The sequence below is a fragment of the Zophobas morio genome, unplaced genomic scaffold (assembly GCF_036711695.1).
Source record: "Zophobas morio isolate AGI-343-1 ecotype UQ-CSIRO unplaced genomic scaffold, CSIRO_AGI_Zmor_V1 ptg000021l, whole genome shotgun sequence".
In the NCBI taxonomy this organism is placed as follows: domain Eukaryota; kingdom Metazoa; phylum Arthropoda; class Insecta; order Coleoptera; family Tenebrionidae; genus Zophobas; species Zophobas morio.
Genome location: NW_026972126.1, coordinates 4,073,234 through 4,087,181, shown reverse-complemented (window position 1 = coordinate 4,087,181; position 13,948 = coordinate 4,073,234). Strand labels below are relative to the sequence as shown.

At 33.4% G+C, this 13,948-nt stretch overlaps 1 protein-coding gene across 1 annotated transcript; it reads left to right on the top strand.

The window, feature by feature from the left end:
* The first annotated feature begins 3,124 nt into the window (after positions 1–3,124).
* Positions 3,125–4,207, top strand: LOC135132098 (enhancer of split mgamma protein-like). The gene has a single exon (XM_064060030.1). It carries the CDS (start codon positions 3,246–3,248, stop codon positions 3,864–3,866), a length of 621 nt encoding a protein of 206 aa, XP_063916100.1. The 5' UTR covers positions 3,125–3,245; the 3' UTR covers positions 3,867–4,207.
* Positions 4,208–13,948: the final 9,741 nt, after the last annotated feature.

Genomic DNA, 13,948 nt, shown 5'->3' with positions numbered 1-13,948 from the left:
TTCGATTTTTTAACATTAGGTATATCATTTGGTGAACGAAAGTCATTTATTTTTTAAAGTTTTAAGATGACTAAAAATTATACAATTTTGTTTCTTTAAATCTTTCATTACCGATAAATTAAATATTTATTATACTTGAAGCGTGTAATATTTTCAAAATTTTTAGTACTAACGTTATTATGTTTAGTTATACGTTGTTACACATTTACAACGAAATAGTAAAGAGTCTTTCCCGAAAATATTCGTTCTTAAGCAAAATGTAAACAGTAATAACTTCATTCTCCTACCGGAAACATGTTCTGGAACTCTCATCGATCACGCAGAAATAATTATTGATTATTATTTTTCGGGCGAAATTTATTAAATGTTTGGTAATTTATAAGTTATGTGTTTAAGTCCACCCTTTATTTATCTCACTGCGCTTGGTAAAATAAATGAGCCGTTATCGAATCGATCCCTGACATGTTGAAAAGTTGCACTGCTAGTCAACTGCTATGCGTATCGTTATATGCATATAATTGGAGTTATGTGCACATTAAAGTGTGAAAACATTTCGATTTACAAATTTACTTTGTACATGCGTGCAAAATATTTGTTATGCATGTTTAAAATTAACCAAAAATAAACCAAAATTCATGGTGTACATTGCAGTTTTTGAGATCTGGAATCCTTTGATCTTGCCATCTTATGTCATAAAAATTAATGTTTAGTTCTGCAATAATATTTTCAAACTAACAGTAACAAAATATAATTACCTTAGGATATACAGCATTGATAAAACCAAAGTATGATGAATGCACAAAGAAGTCTCCACAGGAATCTAAAAAACAATATCTACCGTGTCATTCGTTTATCGGCGAACTTCCCTCGCCTCTGGAGTAGAGTCGAACAAAAAGTGTCCGAAAAATTATACATAACATTTAATTTAGCGAATTTTATACGAGTAGCTTATAAGGGTTAGCATGGAAAAAATTAATTCGCAATTTTTTTTTTTTAATTTAATTAAACGTTAAACACATACATATGTAATATGTTTCTGTATTTAAGATTTATTAATTCACTCATGTTTCAAAAGTTATACGTGCAGTTTTTGCAAGAAAATTCAAAATTTTGTAAAAAATTTCGCAGCAAATAGTAAAGCGTTGATCAGAGTTCATCTGTTTAAATTTTCTTAAGGTAAATCTTGCTTGAAACATGCGAACTAACATTTTTAGAGTTGGTTACACAAGATGTCAAAAAAATATGAATGAAGCAATTCATTTTAATAACTAAATCAAAAACGTCTTATCTCATTGTCCTGACATTCTGGGAGCACATTTGTTATTATCTTAGTATTACAATGGATTTCACAAAACTGATATATTTATCCCCACTAAAATGTTGATGACGTTGTCATAAAATTTTCTAAAGAAAATTTCGGTTGAAATATACTCCTTTATTTGTAATTGGGTAATCACGTTTATCGTTATTTATATTTCAATCAGAGTTTACCATTAAAAATTGAAATTTGCAAGATCAAAAAATGTTAGATATGATTTATGATTTTTATAAATTTGCAGTGGTTTAATTGATTGTATTTCAGGAGCGAAAGAAGCTCAGTCTAGATATTTTTTGACTATTTTTTTCTTTTGTTTTTCATCTAATAGACGAAAATTTTTATATCTACTATATAATATTATGGCAATGCTTTTATTAGAAACGTTCGAAGTTACGTAGTACCTACATACATTGATTTAAATCGACTAATACTTTTACATAATGACACCATTGTGTGACAAATTGTGGAGACAGAAATTGTTGAAAATAAAAAAGCAACATTTTTAGTAGATATTTTAATTAAAAAAATGTTCTTCCTAAGTCTTAAAAAATAGACCACAAAACTATAATTTTCACAGACATTAAAGTTTGTGTATTAATTCACTAAAAGATTAAATATCAAATCAAGGCAAAGATACACTTCCTAGGTATTTTTATAGAAATATGTGATTATAAGTATTTAAGTAATGCCCTACTTTTACCTAATTTGAGATTTTTTTGTGAGTGGTTTTGTTAAACTATGTAGGTATAAGTGACCATCGATATTATAACAAAGCTAGCCAAAAATAAAAATATTCGAAAATATGTAAACTGCAGGTTTATGCAAATATTTGCCAATTGTAGAAAAAGTGGAAGTATAAAGCGTCGCCTGCTTCTGATTATTTAAGTTCATGGATTTTAAAGTATTTACTGTGTATCAATAATCAATCGTATGCAAATTTCATGAACGTCAAAGCTTAAATTATAACCTTTTGTATTTTTTTTTTTAAATTGCAATAAACAATTTTGGTTAAATAAAGTAAAGGTGATTGAAAATGAATAAAAATTACTAAATGTTAAAAAAAAGGTCTATTTCAGCAAGGTCAAATACTGGATTTCACATTTATGATGCAGCATTCAATTATAATTTAGTATTGATTGTTAATAAAATTTTATACATATTTACGTCAAGCGGTTTAACAATTTAAACAGAACCACTGTCTTCAGAGCTGAGACATATGAAGTCAAAGTTTAATATTTTTGAGATATCAATATTTTATTCGTTGTGTAAGATATTATTCTAATGTTTACAAAGTTATAGGTTCCGAAATTTTCTAGACAGATTTGCTGCCTTTAATCGCCCACCCTAAATCATAGTCCACTCAGAAACTAAATTTACACTAAAATAAACGAGTCGAACGGTTTAATTACACGAATTCGGCGTCGCTACAAATCGTTTGATAATCGTAAAGATACGGGCTAATAATCCGGCTGATAGCGTCAAAGTCATAGACAATAACTTAACCAACAAATAAAAACATAATTGGTGCCCCAGTCAATAATGCATTTTAACAATACAAGGCACAAGCTAATAGAGCGGAGCAAGACAACGAATCCTGTAATCTCGGTGTCGGTGAAGGACGGAAGATCGACGCCGTCCATCCACGCACCAAGCACGAGCTGAAAACAAGGACCACGGACGATGGTAGTCCGCGAGTGCGACGAGGAGCGGTCGAGAGAGACAGAACGAGGGCAGCTGCACGCGCTTGGCTTGCCACAGGTGGCCTAAGTGTGGGAACGAGCTAGCTTCTGAGTTTCCCACGATCAGAGTTGGGCTTGCGACCAACACACACCTGGGGCAGCTATAAAAGCGCGCCCTACCATTTTCCTCTTCATTCAGATCCACGTTGCTGTTCAGTACACATCGTGTGTTCAGTGCTCCGAGTGTTATGTCGTACGAGATGTTGTCCGTAGAAGAGCCGCAGCCCATTTCGCGTACTTACCAGTACCGCAAGGTGATGAAGCCCATGCTCGAGCGAAAACGCCGGGCCAGAATAAACCGATGCCTCGACGAGTTGAAGGAGTTGATGGTCACGGCCCTTCAAAGCGAGGGCGAAAACGTGTCCAAGCTGGAGAAGGCCGACATCCTGGAACTGACAGTACGCCATCTCCACAAGCTGAGGCGGCAGCAAAGGCTGTCTGCCAACCCCGTCATCGACGCCGACAGGTTCCGTGCGGGGTACACCCACTGCGCCAACGAAGTCTCCAGATGTCTGGCGTCAATTCCCCACGTGGACGTCCAGTTGGGTACCAAATTGATGACCCATTTGGGACATCGACTCAACGAGATGGATAAAGTGTCGCCTTTAGTGATCCAAGTTTCGAATCCGTATACGCCACCAGGGTCACCCGTTCCCGAAGGTATGACCAACGTGTACTCGATGCCTTTGACTCCTGCGTCCTCGACGTCTTCGAGGCACGCGCCGTCGCCTAACCAGCCCATTGACTGCTCCACCGCAGGGTTGCTCAAGGTGGCCCAGAAATCTGAAGATGTGTGGAGGCCGTGGTGAAGAACTCGAGTGGTTTTTTGTAAATATCTCTGATGTCTCACAACGTCTTTCAATTATTATTTGCTCAATCGCTTTAAGGTTAGGTTTTAGTTGATAGAGATGATCTCTTTCATGATGAAAGCTTTAAATTGTTATTTTTAAGGAATTGTTAGATTTTGTGATATTTATTCAAGTTGGTACCTGTGATCTTGTAAGGCTTTTTCGATGTCAAATAATCAAAATATTTTGATGCCTTGTTTGTAATATTGAATGACTTTGTATTGCAAGCACTACTGTGATACATGTTTGTATTTTTGATACGAAAATACTTTGAAAATAAATACGACTGTTACATAAACCTATTTCCGTATTATTATTTCTGGTTTTCTGGGTTGAGAAACAAGTTCACAAATCGATGACAAATCAAAAGTCCCAAATTGCACGACGTGCTATGATTTGCGAGAAAGATCAATGAGCGGGAAAAAAATGATCAGGCGGAGGTAAGCGTTTTGGCGCCTTTTAACGGATTCGCAGAGAAAACAGGTGGGTATGAGTCATCATGCTACAAGTTCAAGCGTGTGTAGGCAACTTCCCAAGTTCCTATATGAATATTTTATCCTCTTAATTCTAATTGATTTTCAATCCAATGTGATTCTAATTGGATAAATGTCCCAATGAGATGTAACAATTCTTAGTAAGAAAATACATTCAACATTCAATGTATATTATGACATGAGTGGCGCTCTCTGGACGAAATCGACTGTTTGAATATGAGAACTGATGGTGCCCTCTATTGGCAAAATGTCTAGTATAATTTGGTGGTTCATAGGAATAAAGATTTGTCACATTGTTCCAGATGAAGTAGATCACCATGAATATTTTATACATTTTTTTATAATATGCAAATATGCATAGAATCTTGGTTTACAGCATTCTGAGTTGTAGATGGAGCTGTACAGATTAATAAATAAAGAATACTACTACATGTCTACACTTTCATTACAGTTTTCTTTTAAAGATTTACAGGTTTTTTTTTTAAATAGTACTTTGATAAAACAATCATCTAAGTTTCACGTTGCCACAGATTCTTCTTTTTGTTTATTTTATAACTGTTTTTGCTAGTTTTATATTTTACCTATTCCGCAACAATTGTGAGCCGTCTACTAGATGGCGCAATCTTCAATTAACGAATCCAGTAATTATGGGTGAAAAAAAATAGAAATTTGTAATAAATATCACGGTTGTTAATTGTTAAAGGAAAAATATGGACAAGTATTTTTTATAAAACTGTGTACTGTGTATTCGGGAATGGGGTGTTGACATTCCGCCGCGAATTTGTTGTAATTAAAGATCTTGTATAATCCCTTTTATCTAATTATTTGCGCTGAAATATTTAAAAGTGCTAGTAATATGTTAAGATACAATGCAAGATGTTTTGTAAGAAAATATATTATAATCCTTTCAAGTTAAAGTTCCCCGTTATTATAGTTCCATGATTATATGTATATTGTTTTTAAAATAAAAAGTTGATTTTCTTAAGGTTAATTTAATTTATGCTGTATAACGCCTCCAACAAGAAGATTCAATCAAAATATGTGTGATCAATAAATAATTAATAATTCAACATTTCTTTTTCACTTAGTTTAGCATCGATCATATATATACATATAAAGATTATTTATTGGTAAAATTCGATAAAAATGGTGTTTTTCAACTTTTAGAATATACAAGTTTAATTTATTACGGCCTGCCGTTGTAAATATTTACATTGTTTTTTATTTCAAGCACAAAAAGCACAGGACAGTGTTGTATGGGCGAGTTTCCAAGCAGCAGCGTCGAAAGACTCAAATACATTTTTTATAATACAATTACATACATTAAAAAAAATTGCTCGAAGGTTATTTCGACAGAACTTCCCTTGTCCATGACATACAATATGACCAATCGAGCTTTTTCGAAAAAGATTTGATTTCGCGAATTTTATTTTTTCATGATAATCTGTTTGTGCTTTTCATTCGCAAAGATTCCGCTTTGTTGGGTGGCGAGAATAAACAGCAACACTTGATTTTTGGTTGATTTATTTACACGAAACTTATTACAACGGACACAAGACAACAGATTAAATTTTGTACAAATTTGGGTCTTTTGTTTTATAACCAAAAAGGGAGCCGAGCTACCTGTTCTTACAATGGGTTAAAGTGTACATTTTTCTTAGAAAGGTAGCGCACCTGCAACGATTGTACACTTTATAGGCGGCTACCTAACCTTCCATCATCTTTATAAGTAAAAATAAAGATATGCATGTAATGTTAAAGTAAAGATAAAGGAGTGTGCTACGTGTTTGTTTCAAGTGGTAACAGTACTGTATTTCCAAATTTTAGAGAAAATGGAATGAGTCGTCTTGACTTAATCAATACAATAATAATTTTTTTTAGTTATCCCTTATATTCTAAAAACTATGAATGCATTGATAAACCACGGGAAGAGGATTTATTTGGCAAACTTTTGACGTAATGTCATTTATTTTTGGGAGGGGATGAACGAATAAATTTCCATGAATGATTTACCACGATTACAACAATCTTAAAACGTTAGCAAAATTTCTAGGCACTGGGTTTTGCAGTTGCAGAGTTAAATTGCAAAATGTTGCTTTTCCAAAAATCTGGATGTCTTATTTTATAAAATTAAAAAAATATATCGTCATCGCACTGGTGGTGGGAATGATTAGCCACATTATAGTTGGTGTTTTACCATCTACATGATATCCTAATATACATTCAAAATTTGACAACAATCTCTCCAGTAGTTTTGGAGATTATCTGTCTAAAAAAAACGACATAAACGACAGACAGACACACAGACAGACAGACGGAAACGAGAGACCACTTTTTTGTACTCTAGGACCTGGTTTATAGAAACCGAAGTTAAAGTTAATTCGCGATTAACTTTTAATTGAGGTTTGTTGCTAGGCGACGTGTAAGTTTTAACCAATCACGAGCTCCCATTCCACATTTTAATCCAGTGTTAAATTAATCGAGGATTAAATATTTAACTCGCGCTTCTATAAACCGGCCCTAGGGGTCATAAAATTTCGATAAAACATGAAAGTGACAAGCTCTGTGGATTCGATTACTGCACTTTCTTAGCTTACACTCAGGAAGGAAAAATGGATTTCAAGTTTCAAGTTTTGTAACATTACACATCCTTAAGGGTAACCTAAAGCATATTCCAACATATAAACTTCTGCCCGAGTTTTTGCCAAAAGTATACGTCCGATGGTAATAAACTTCACATCGTTGAAGTAAACGTACAAAACCCTACCCCAGACTGCTTTTAATTAATGTTTTAATTACATAGTAGCCAAAAAGATCAGTGGAAAAAGAATAAATTATTTCCATTGTCGAGGTTACCAGACCAGGTAATCCAGGTATGAATTAGCAGCCATTAGTTACAACACAAAAGGTAAACTTCTATCTCGAACGCTAGAAATCAAAAATGGTCCCTCAATTTTTACCACACTTTCAGAAAACAGACAAGAACGGAAATTTCAATTAGGCCGCGAGAAAAAAATAAACGCATTAAATTATAGAAAAAAAAAATACAAAACTGATGACGGTTCTTTGAAGTATGGACCCAACCCAATAAAACCCGATATGGAGCTGGATTTATTAAACAAGAGTATGAATGAATCTCTCACCGATCTAGATATTACCGAAAGTGAGAATATTTTCATTATCCTAATTCATTTTTGCAAACAGACCTCTTAACAATTCTGGTCGGTTTTATTATTGTGCAGTGAGTGTTGGTCTATGCAGATGGGTGTTAAGTCGACCGGTCCTTTAAATACAGTGGCCCGTCAAAGCACTGGTCATTAGTGAATTTTATTGCCTCACCGGGAAAAAATTGCTTAAGCTCACCACAATAACTATTCTACAGAAGGGAAGTTTTCTACGTCATCACTTTTTACACATATTTCATCTTTTGTTTTTTTTGCCGGGTATTCTTGGTTTTTAAAAAATTTCTTTTCTTTTTAATTTCATTTATAAATTGTTAAGCTCTTCTAGCAATTCTTCAAACTCTAATTCTATAAAAAAAAATGTGAAAATAAACTGTTCTTTGTTAAATGAACAAAAACAGAAGTTCAGTCCTTCGAGGATAATGTTACGAGAAATGCCAGCCCCAGCCAATTTCGCCTACCTACTCACCACTGCCGCAAGACAAGCAGCTCATGATCGACCGAAAACTCTGCGTTGACGAGTTCATGAATCTGACTGATGATCATGAGTCATGACTAGAACTTCTCTAAAGTGGAGACTCATGGAGAGGGCCTACATCCTGGAGTTGACAGTGATACAAGCTCGAGGGTACACTCTACGAACGCCCAGGGTGGTAGCAACCTGATGACTTATCTGGGCCATCGGTTTAACGAAATGGATCACTTATCTGTCACCTTCATTAGTTATCCAAGTTTCGACTAATGTGTACTCCATGCCTTCGCGTCCTACGTGTTTGACGTCGACATCTTGGAAGCATTCGCCGTAGGCTAACCGAAGCCGTACGGCTTTGAGCTAATCAACCCATGGAATACTCTACCGCAGGATTGCTCTGAGTGATCCCGAAATTCGTGTGTATGGAGGTTGTGGTGAAGGATTCGAGTCTACCAATTATTATTTACTTAGGTTTACATTTAGGTTAGGTTTTAGTTTATAGAGAAAAATCTCTTTCACTAAAAGCCTAAATTATTATTTTTAAGGAATTTAAAAATTTTGTTGATATTTATTCAAGCTGGTCTCCGTGAACTTGTGTGGCTTTTTCAATGTCAAATAATCAAAATACTTTGATACCTTCATTGTAATATTGAATGACTTTGTATTGCAAGCACTACTGTGATAATACATGTTTGTACGTTTGATGCCGAAATGAAAATATTTTGAAAATAAATGCGATTTTTATATAAACCTATTTTCCTGTTAGTTCTGTTTTTTGAGTTGAGAAACAAGTTCACAAATCAGTGATAAAAAAGGTAGTGACTCAACGACGTGCTATACTTTGTGAGAAAGATCGATGAGTTGGAAAAAATTGATGAGGCAGACATAAGTGGTTTTGGCGCCTTTTAACGGATTCACGTTGGAAACACGTGGGTATGAGTAATCAAATCATTTTACAAACTCAAGTGTGTGAAGACTGACGACTAACTTCTCAAATTGCTATATGAATATTTGATCCGCTTATTAATTAGTTCAACTGATTTTCAGTCCATTGTGATTGGATAAAGGGCTTAATCAGGTGTAACAATTAATAAATTACTAAGACATGAGTGGCGCTCTCTGTACGAGACTGATTGTTTGAGTACCGAGTACCAAAACTCTGCTGCCCTCTATTGGTAAAATGTGTAGTATAAGTTGTTCGTTTGCACCACATCAGTGACTATATACTATATACTATATATTCATAGAAATAGCCATCACATTGTACTAAAAGTCGCAACTGTAATAAATCTATTCATTGTTACAGGTAGATAACCATGAATGTTTTATATATTTTAATTCAGATATGCATAGAATCTTCAATGATGCAATTGATAAATAAAGAAACCAACTAAATATTTATGGTTCCATTACAGTTTTCTCTCATTTACTTACATTTTTTTTTATACTGATTTCTATAATAATCAATTAATCATTGATTTTTCTAAGTTTCGCGCTGCCACATACGTATTGTTTTTAGTTTATTTTCTTTCTGTTTTTTTGTTAGTCTTTTTAGACCGATTCCAGAACAATGTCAACTGTCTACTAGATGGCGCAACCGTCATTGACAGAGATCTATAAGAGTTCTAAAAGGAAAACTGAACTCGGTACTTGGGGCTTTGTCGTTAGGCCGTCGTCTATAAAAGAATCGTCCAATAGTTTTTTGTGATTATTTCCGTAACCACGAGTAAAATAAAAACTTTGTAAAGACAGATATCGATACAATATACATATAGGGGTAATTGAAAGCTACGTACAACAAAATTGACAGTTTTTCGCGAAGTCTGAGACGTCTGAAAAACTTATTTTGTGTTATCAAAATTATAAGGGGAAAATTAATCCTTATCCAACCTTTTTAGACGCTACTGAAGGATAAATAGGTAAAATTAAGTTATTTTAGTAAATCCTAGCAACTGTAACAATAAAACTTTTGTCAAGACTAAATGTTGCTATAGAAACGAAAGATGATCTTTTTATCAGAGGCGTATCAGAGAATCTGGACATAAATTTTAATAATTTTTATCTATAAAAGGAGAACACTTTTACCTGAACTTTTTTTTACTTTTGGTAACTATATTTCGAGACCAATTGCCGATTTTATTTTGTACGTACCTTTCAATAACACGCTGTATAATAGAATTATCTACTATTTTAATTAATAACATTGAGAAGTCATAATAATGATAAGAATGTTATAAAATGTAAAAGGTAATGAAAAACATGAAAAGAAAAAGAAATAACTCCTTTAATTTCAATTCTACAAAAAAAGCTTCTTATCTTTTTGTAAGTATTATATGTCAACGTTGCCAACGGAGATAAATTTAATTAATTATGCGCTTCATTTACCTAGCCACTGTACTTGGAAAATACACTACCAATGAAAACTAATAAAATTTTGCATAAAACAAACCTAAAATTTATAAAATATAAAATCTTAAAAGAAATTTCGAAAATGTGTTAATCTTAAAAACTGCCGACTATCTAAATTTTATGTGTTTTATAAAATATTCAGAAAGAACCAGTTAAATTGCTAAAATCACTCGATTTTAAATTGTAGTTTTTGTGAAGTCATAAAGGACATATTTTAATGTGTTGTCTCATAATTGGAAGCATAAGGATATTCGTTTATAAATTATAAACATTTTCTCTAGTGATAATTGTTTATTTCGATGGGAAATAATCTGACTAACTACGTCCAAGCAGTGCATTAGGGATAGCACCATGTAAATAAACAAAATGCCTTCGCAATTAAGATTAAATTGGTATCTTGGAAATTATATCCATAAATTATGTAATTTATGGATATAAGCGAATGCTTTGGAAACGAAAGATGTGAAAGATAGGGCGTAGTGCCACAATTTCTTTCATTGGTAAATAACATTTATATATACAATTAGTGTCAATGACAGTGGCATTTATATATAAAAATTATTAGACTACGTCCTACGTTTTTCACATCTTTTGCCTCCAGTGGCAAATTTAAAAAATAAAGTGGTATAAAATAATGAAAACTAAGTCAAAAATATATGTTTAGTAGTTAATTATCAGTACTGTAGTTTTAATCCTTGACAAGTAAATAACTGGCTGTGTTTACTAGTTATACGTGCAAATGGTTTGGAAAAGTGGTTGTGAAGAGGATTGCGTTAATTAACTATTATGCTGATTTGTCAAAGATGTTTGAGCAGGTAAACATAAACAGGTTGAAATTAAATCGCTTGGACATTCGTAATCATCTTTTAGCATTTTTTGAGTTGTACATGTTTGGTAAAAAATAATTTGTAGAAATCAACAGAAATCAAAGTCTTTCTACGTTCCATTAAGTGTGCTTCAAAGCTTCCATCTCGGTTCAATCTTGTTTATTTTATATATTAATAATAAATGTGTAGCGGCACAATAACACATGGGTAAGCAGAGCAAAGATAAGTTGTCTTGTGGTGTAGCGGTCAGCATACCAGCCCGGAATGCTTGGAGACGTGGGTTCGAATCCCACCGAGGCACAACAAATGTTATAAAGAATTGATTATTAATTAACTTCTTTCGCCTCTATTAACAAAATGCTCTGCAAGACAAATATAAGCTTTTTGGTTTAATCATAAAATCATCCACTGAGTCACAGTATACTGCGACGACTGCGACTGAATTTAATAATACTTGGATTCGGACGTTGGTAATATCATTCTTTAAATATAGGGTGATTATTTTATCTATTCACGCCTGGATAAATGTGAATAGGCAACACACTTTACTTTCTTTAAACGACTTCGTCTTACATTTTTTATAAATAATAAAAAACGTGTATTTATGATAATTATGACAAATTAAATCTAGCAGTCAAATTGTTTTCAACTTTTGTGAGCAATGTTTTCGAATTCCGAAAAAATGTATATATAATATTTATTTAATTCTTCTAACTTTGGGAAAGCGCCATGGAAATTTCGATGCTGCCGTTCGTAGAAGTTGATCAATTTAAGAAAACTAAGATTCGGTTTATAGGAGCTCAATTAAATATTTGATTGAGATTAAATTTTTCACGCGGCGTTAAAGTACCATGTGGCCGACTCTACGCCAATCAGACGTCCCTAAATGCCTCGTTAAATGCATGATTAACTTAATCTCAGTTTAAACATTGTATAAACTGGCCCTTAAGTTAGACACCGTACAGTAACAACGCCACCAAATGAAGTTGTCCTGACTGAAATTAGAGAATCCTTATGTGAATAAATGGCAGATCGCAAGATAAGAGCAGATTAGTCAGAGTTCGGTTTTTAACATCTTGAGGGCAAACTGATTTCATCCATGTCATTTCAGCCGTTCCAACTTAAAATTTTTGCGAAAGGATCATGGTGTTGGACAGATTTTCATATAGCACCCAAGATTCTAATTAGATTACATATATAGAAAATTTGAACGCAGTATATCGTTGTGCGAAGAAAGATAAGGCGAGCAGTTTGATGACTTATTGCAGGATACTTCTTTATTTATTTTATTTATATTCATGTAAGGATTGATTAAAAACGTTCTATTTTGTTTGAATTTTGCCATTATTAGTTGTTTGACATCTTTGTTCTCATTTATGACATACTTTGATTTTTGTATTGTTGCGTTTACTAACTACCGTGTGTTCATTAAATATTTAGATCAAAGAATACTGTGCGATTTTGAAAAATGTCTTTTCGGTTTCGGATACTCCTTAAATTATGCAATTAAATAAACACACGCGTAATGTTGGTTGCGTACTGACATTGTTGAAAACTAGAAAATCTAGTGAAAGAAAACAACTTCTGCAGATTTGTGAATAAGTTTACTTAAAGGCGAAAACAAAGTTGAAGAAACTGTTGGAAGTGGTATCCATTCTCCTGTATACATAAATTGACACGTCTTTTCAAGCTATCAAACTCATTTTGTAGTGTAGCAAGTGTAATGCGAGCACACTCTTCTGTAATTCTGGCTTTCAGTTCTTCTATGGTGTGAATGGGCGTTCTAAAAATAGTGTTTTTTAGACGACCGAACAAGAAGTAATCCAGAGGGGTTAAATCTGATAATCTTGGGGGTACCCAGGAACTAAATGTAAATTTATTACTCTATCATCAAAGAATTCACGTAAAAAATTCAAATTGTCTACTGTTGTCTGTGCCGTGGCATCGTCGTGTTGAAAAAATCGGTCTTGGAGTTTGTCATCTTGTAACTCTCGAACAAAAGCAGTTAAAATATTGTTTCGATATTTTTGTGTTATTACAGTTTTCTCAAAGTTATTTTGGAAGGATGGAGTGGTGTTTCACGATACACATCTCCAACATCTCATACATCCTTCAATGGCAACTCCATTTCGGAAGTAGGATTCAATCATGAATGTTTTATGTTCCACGAAGAAAACCATTTTGCACTTTTAGTTAAAAAAAAATCCAAAGTTTGGAGTTTCAAACATCAATGCGACTGAATCAGAATATATCAATTTAACGTCTACAGCTTCCACAGATTTAAACGGTGTGATTGTTAATTTAAAAAGATTAATACATTGATCAGTTGCATATAATGTGTATAATATGTTGCCTACCGAAAGTATTCGGGCGTAGAAAGATAAAATAATCAGGCTGTACATTCATGATTATTAATATATTTATATAATGGTGCTACGTTGGTTTTTCTCAAACAGTTTTTTTTTATATACAGAGGGCGAAAAATGGCCATTTGTTTGTAACACACATACAAACCCTCTACTTTGTTCGTATCGTGTTCGGACACATTCGTGAATGCACGGATTAGCGTTTCTTCGAGTCGTGATCGAGTCACTAGCGTTGAACCAGATCTTATTGCTGTCTTTTTATTTTTATATCACCAAGTTAGATTTGTCATTGT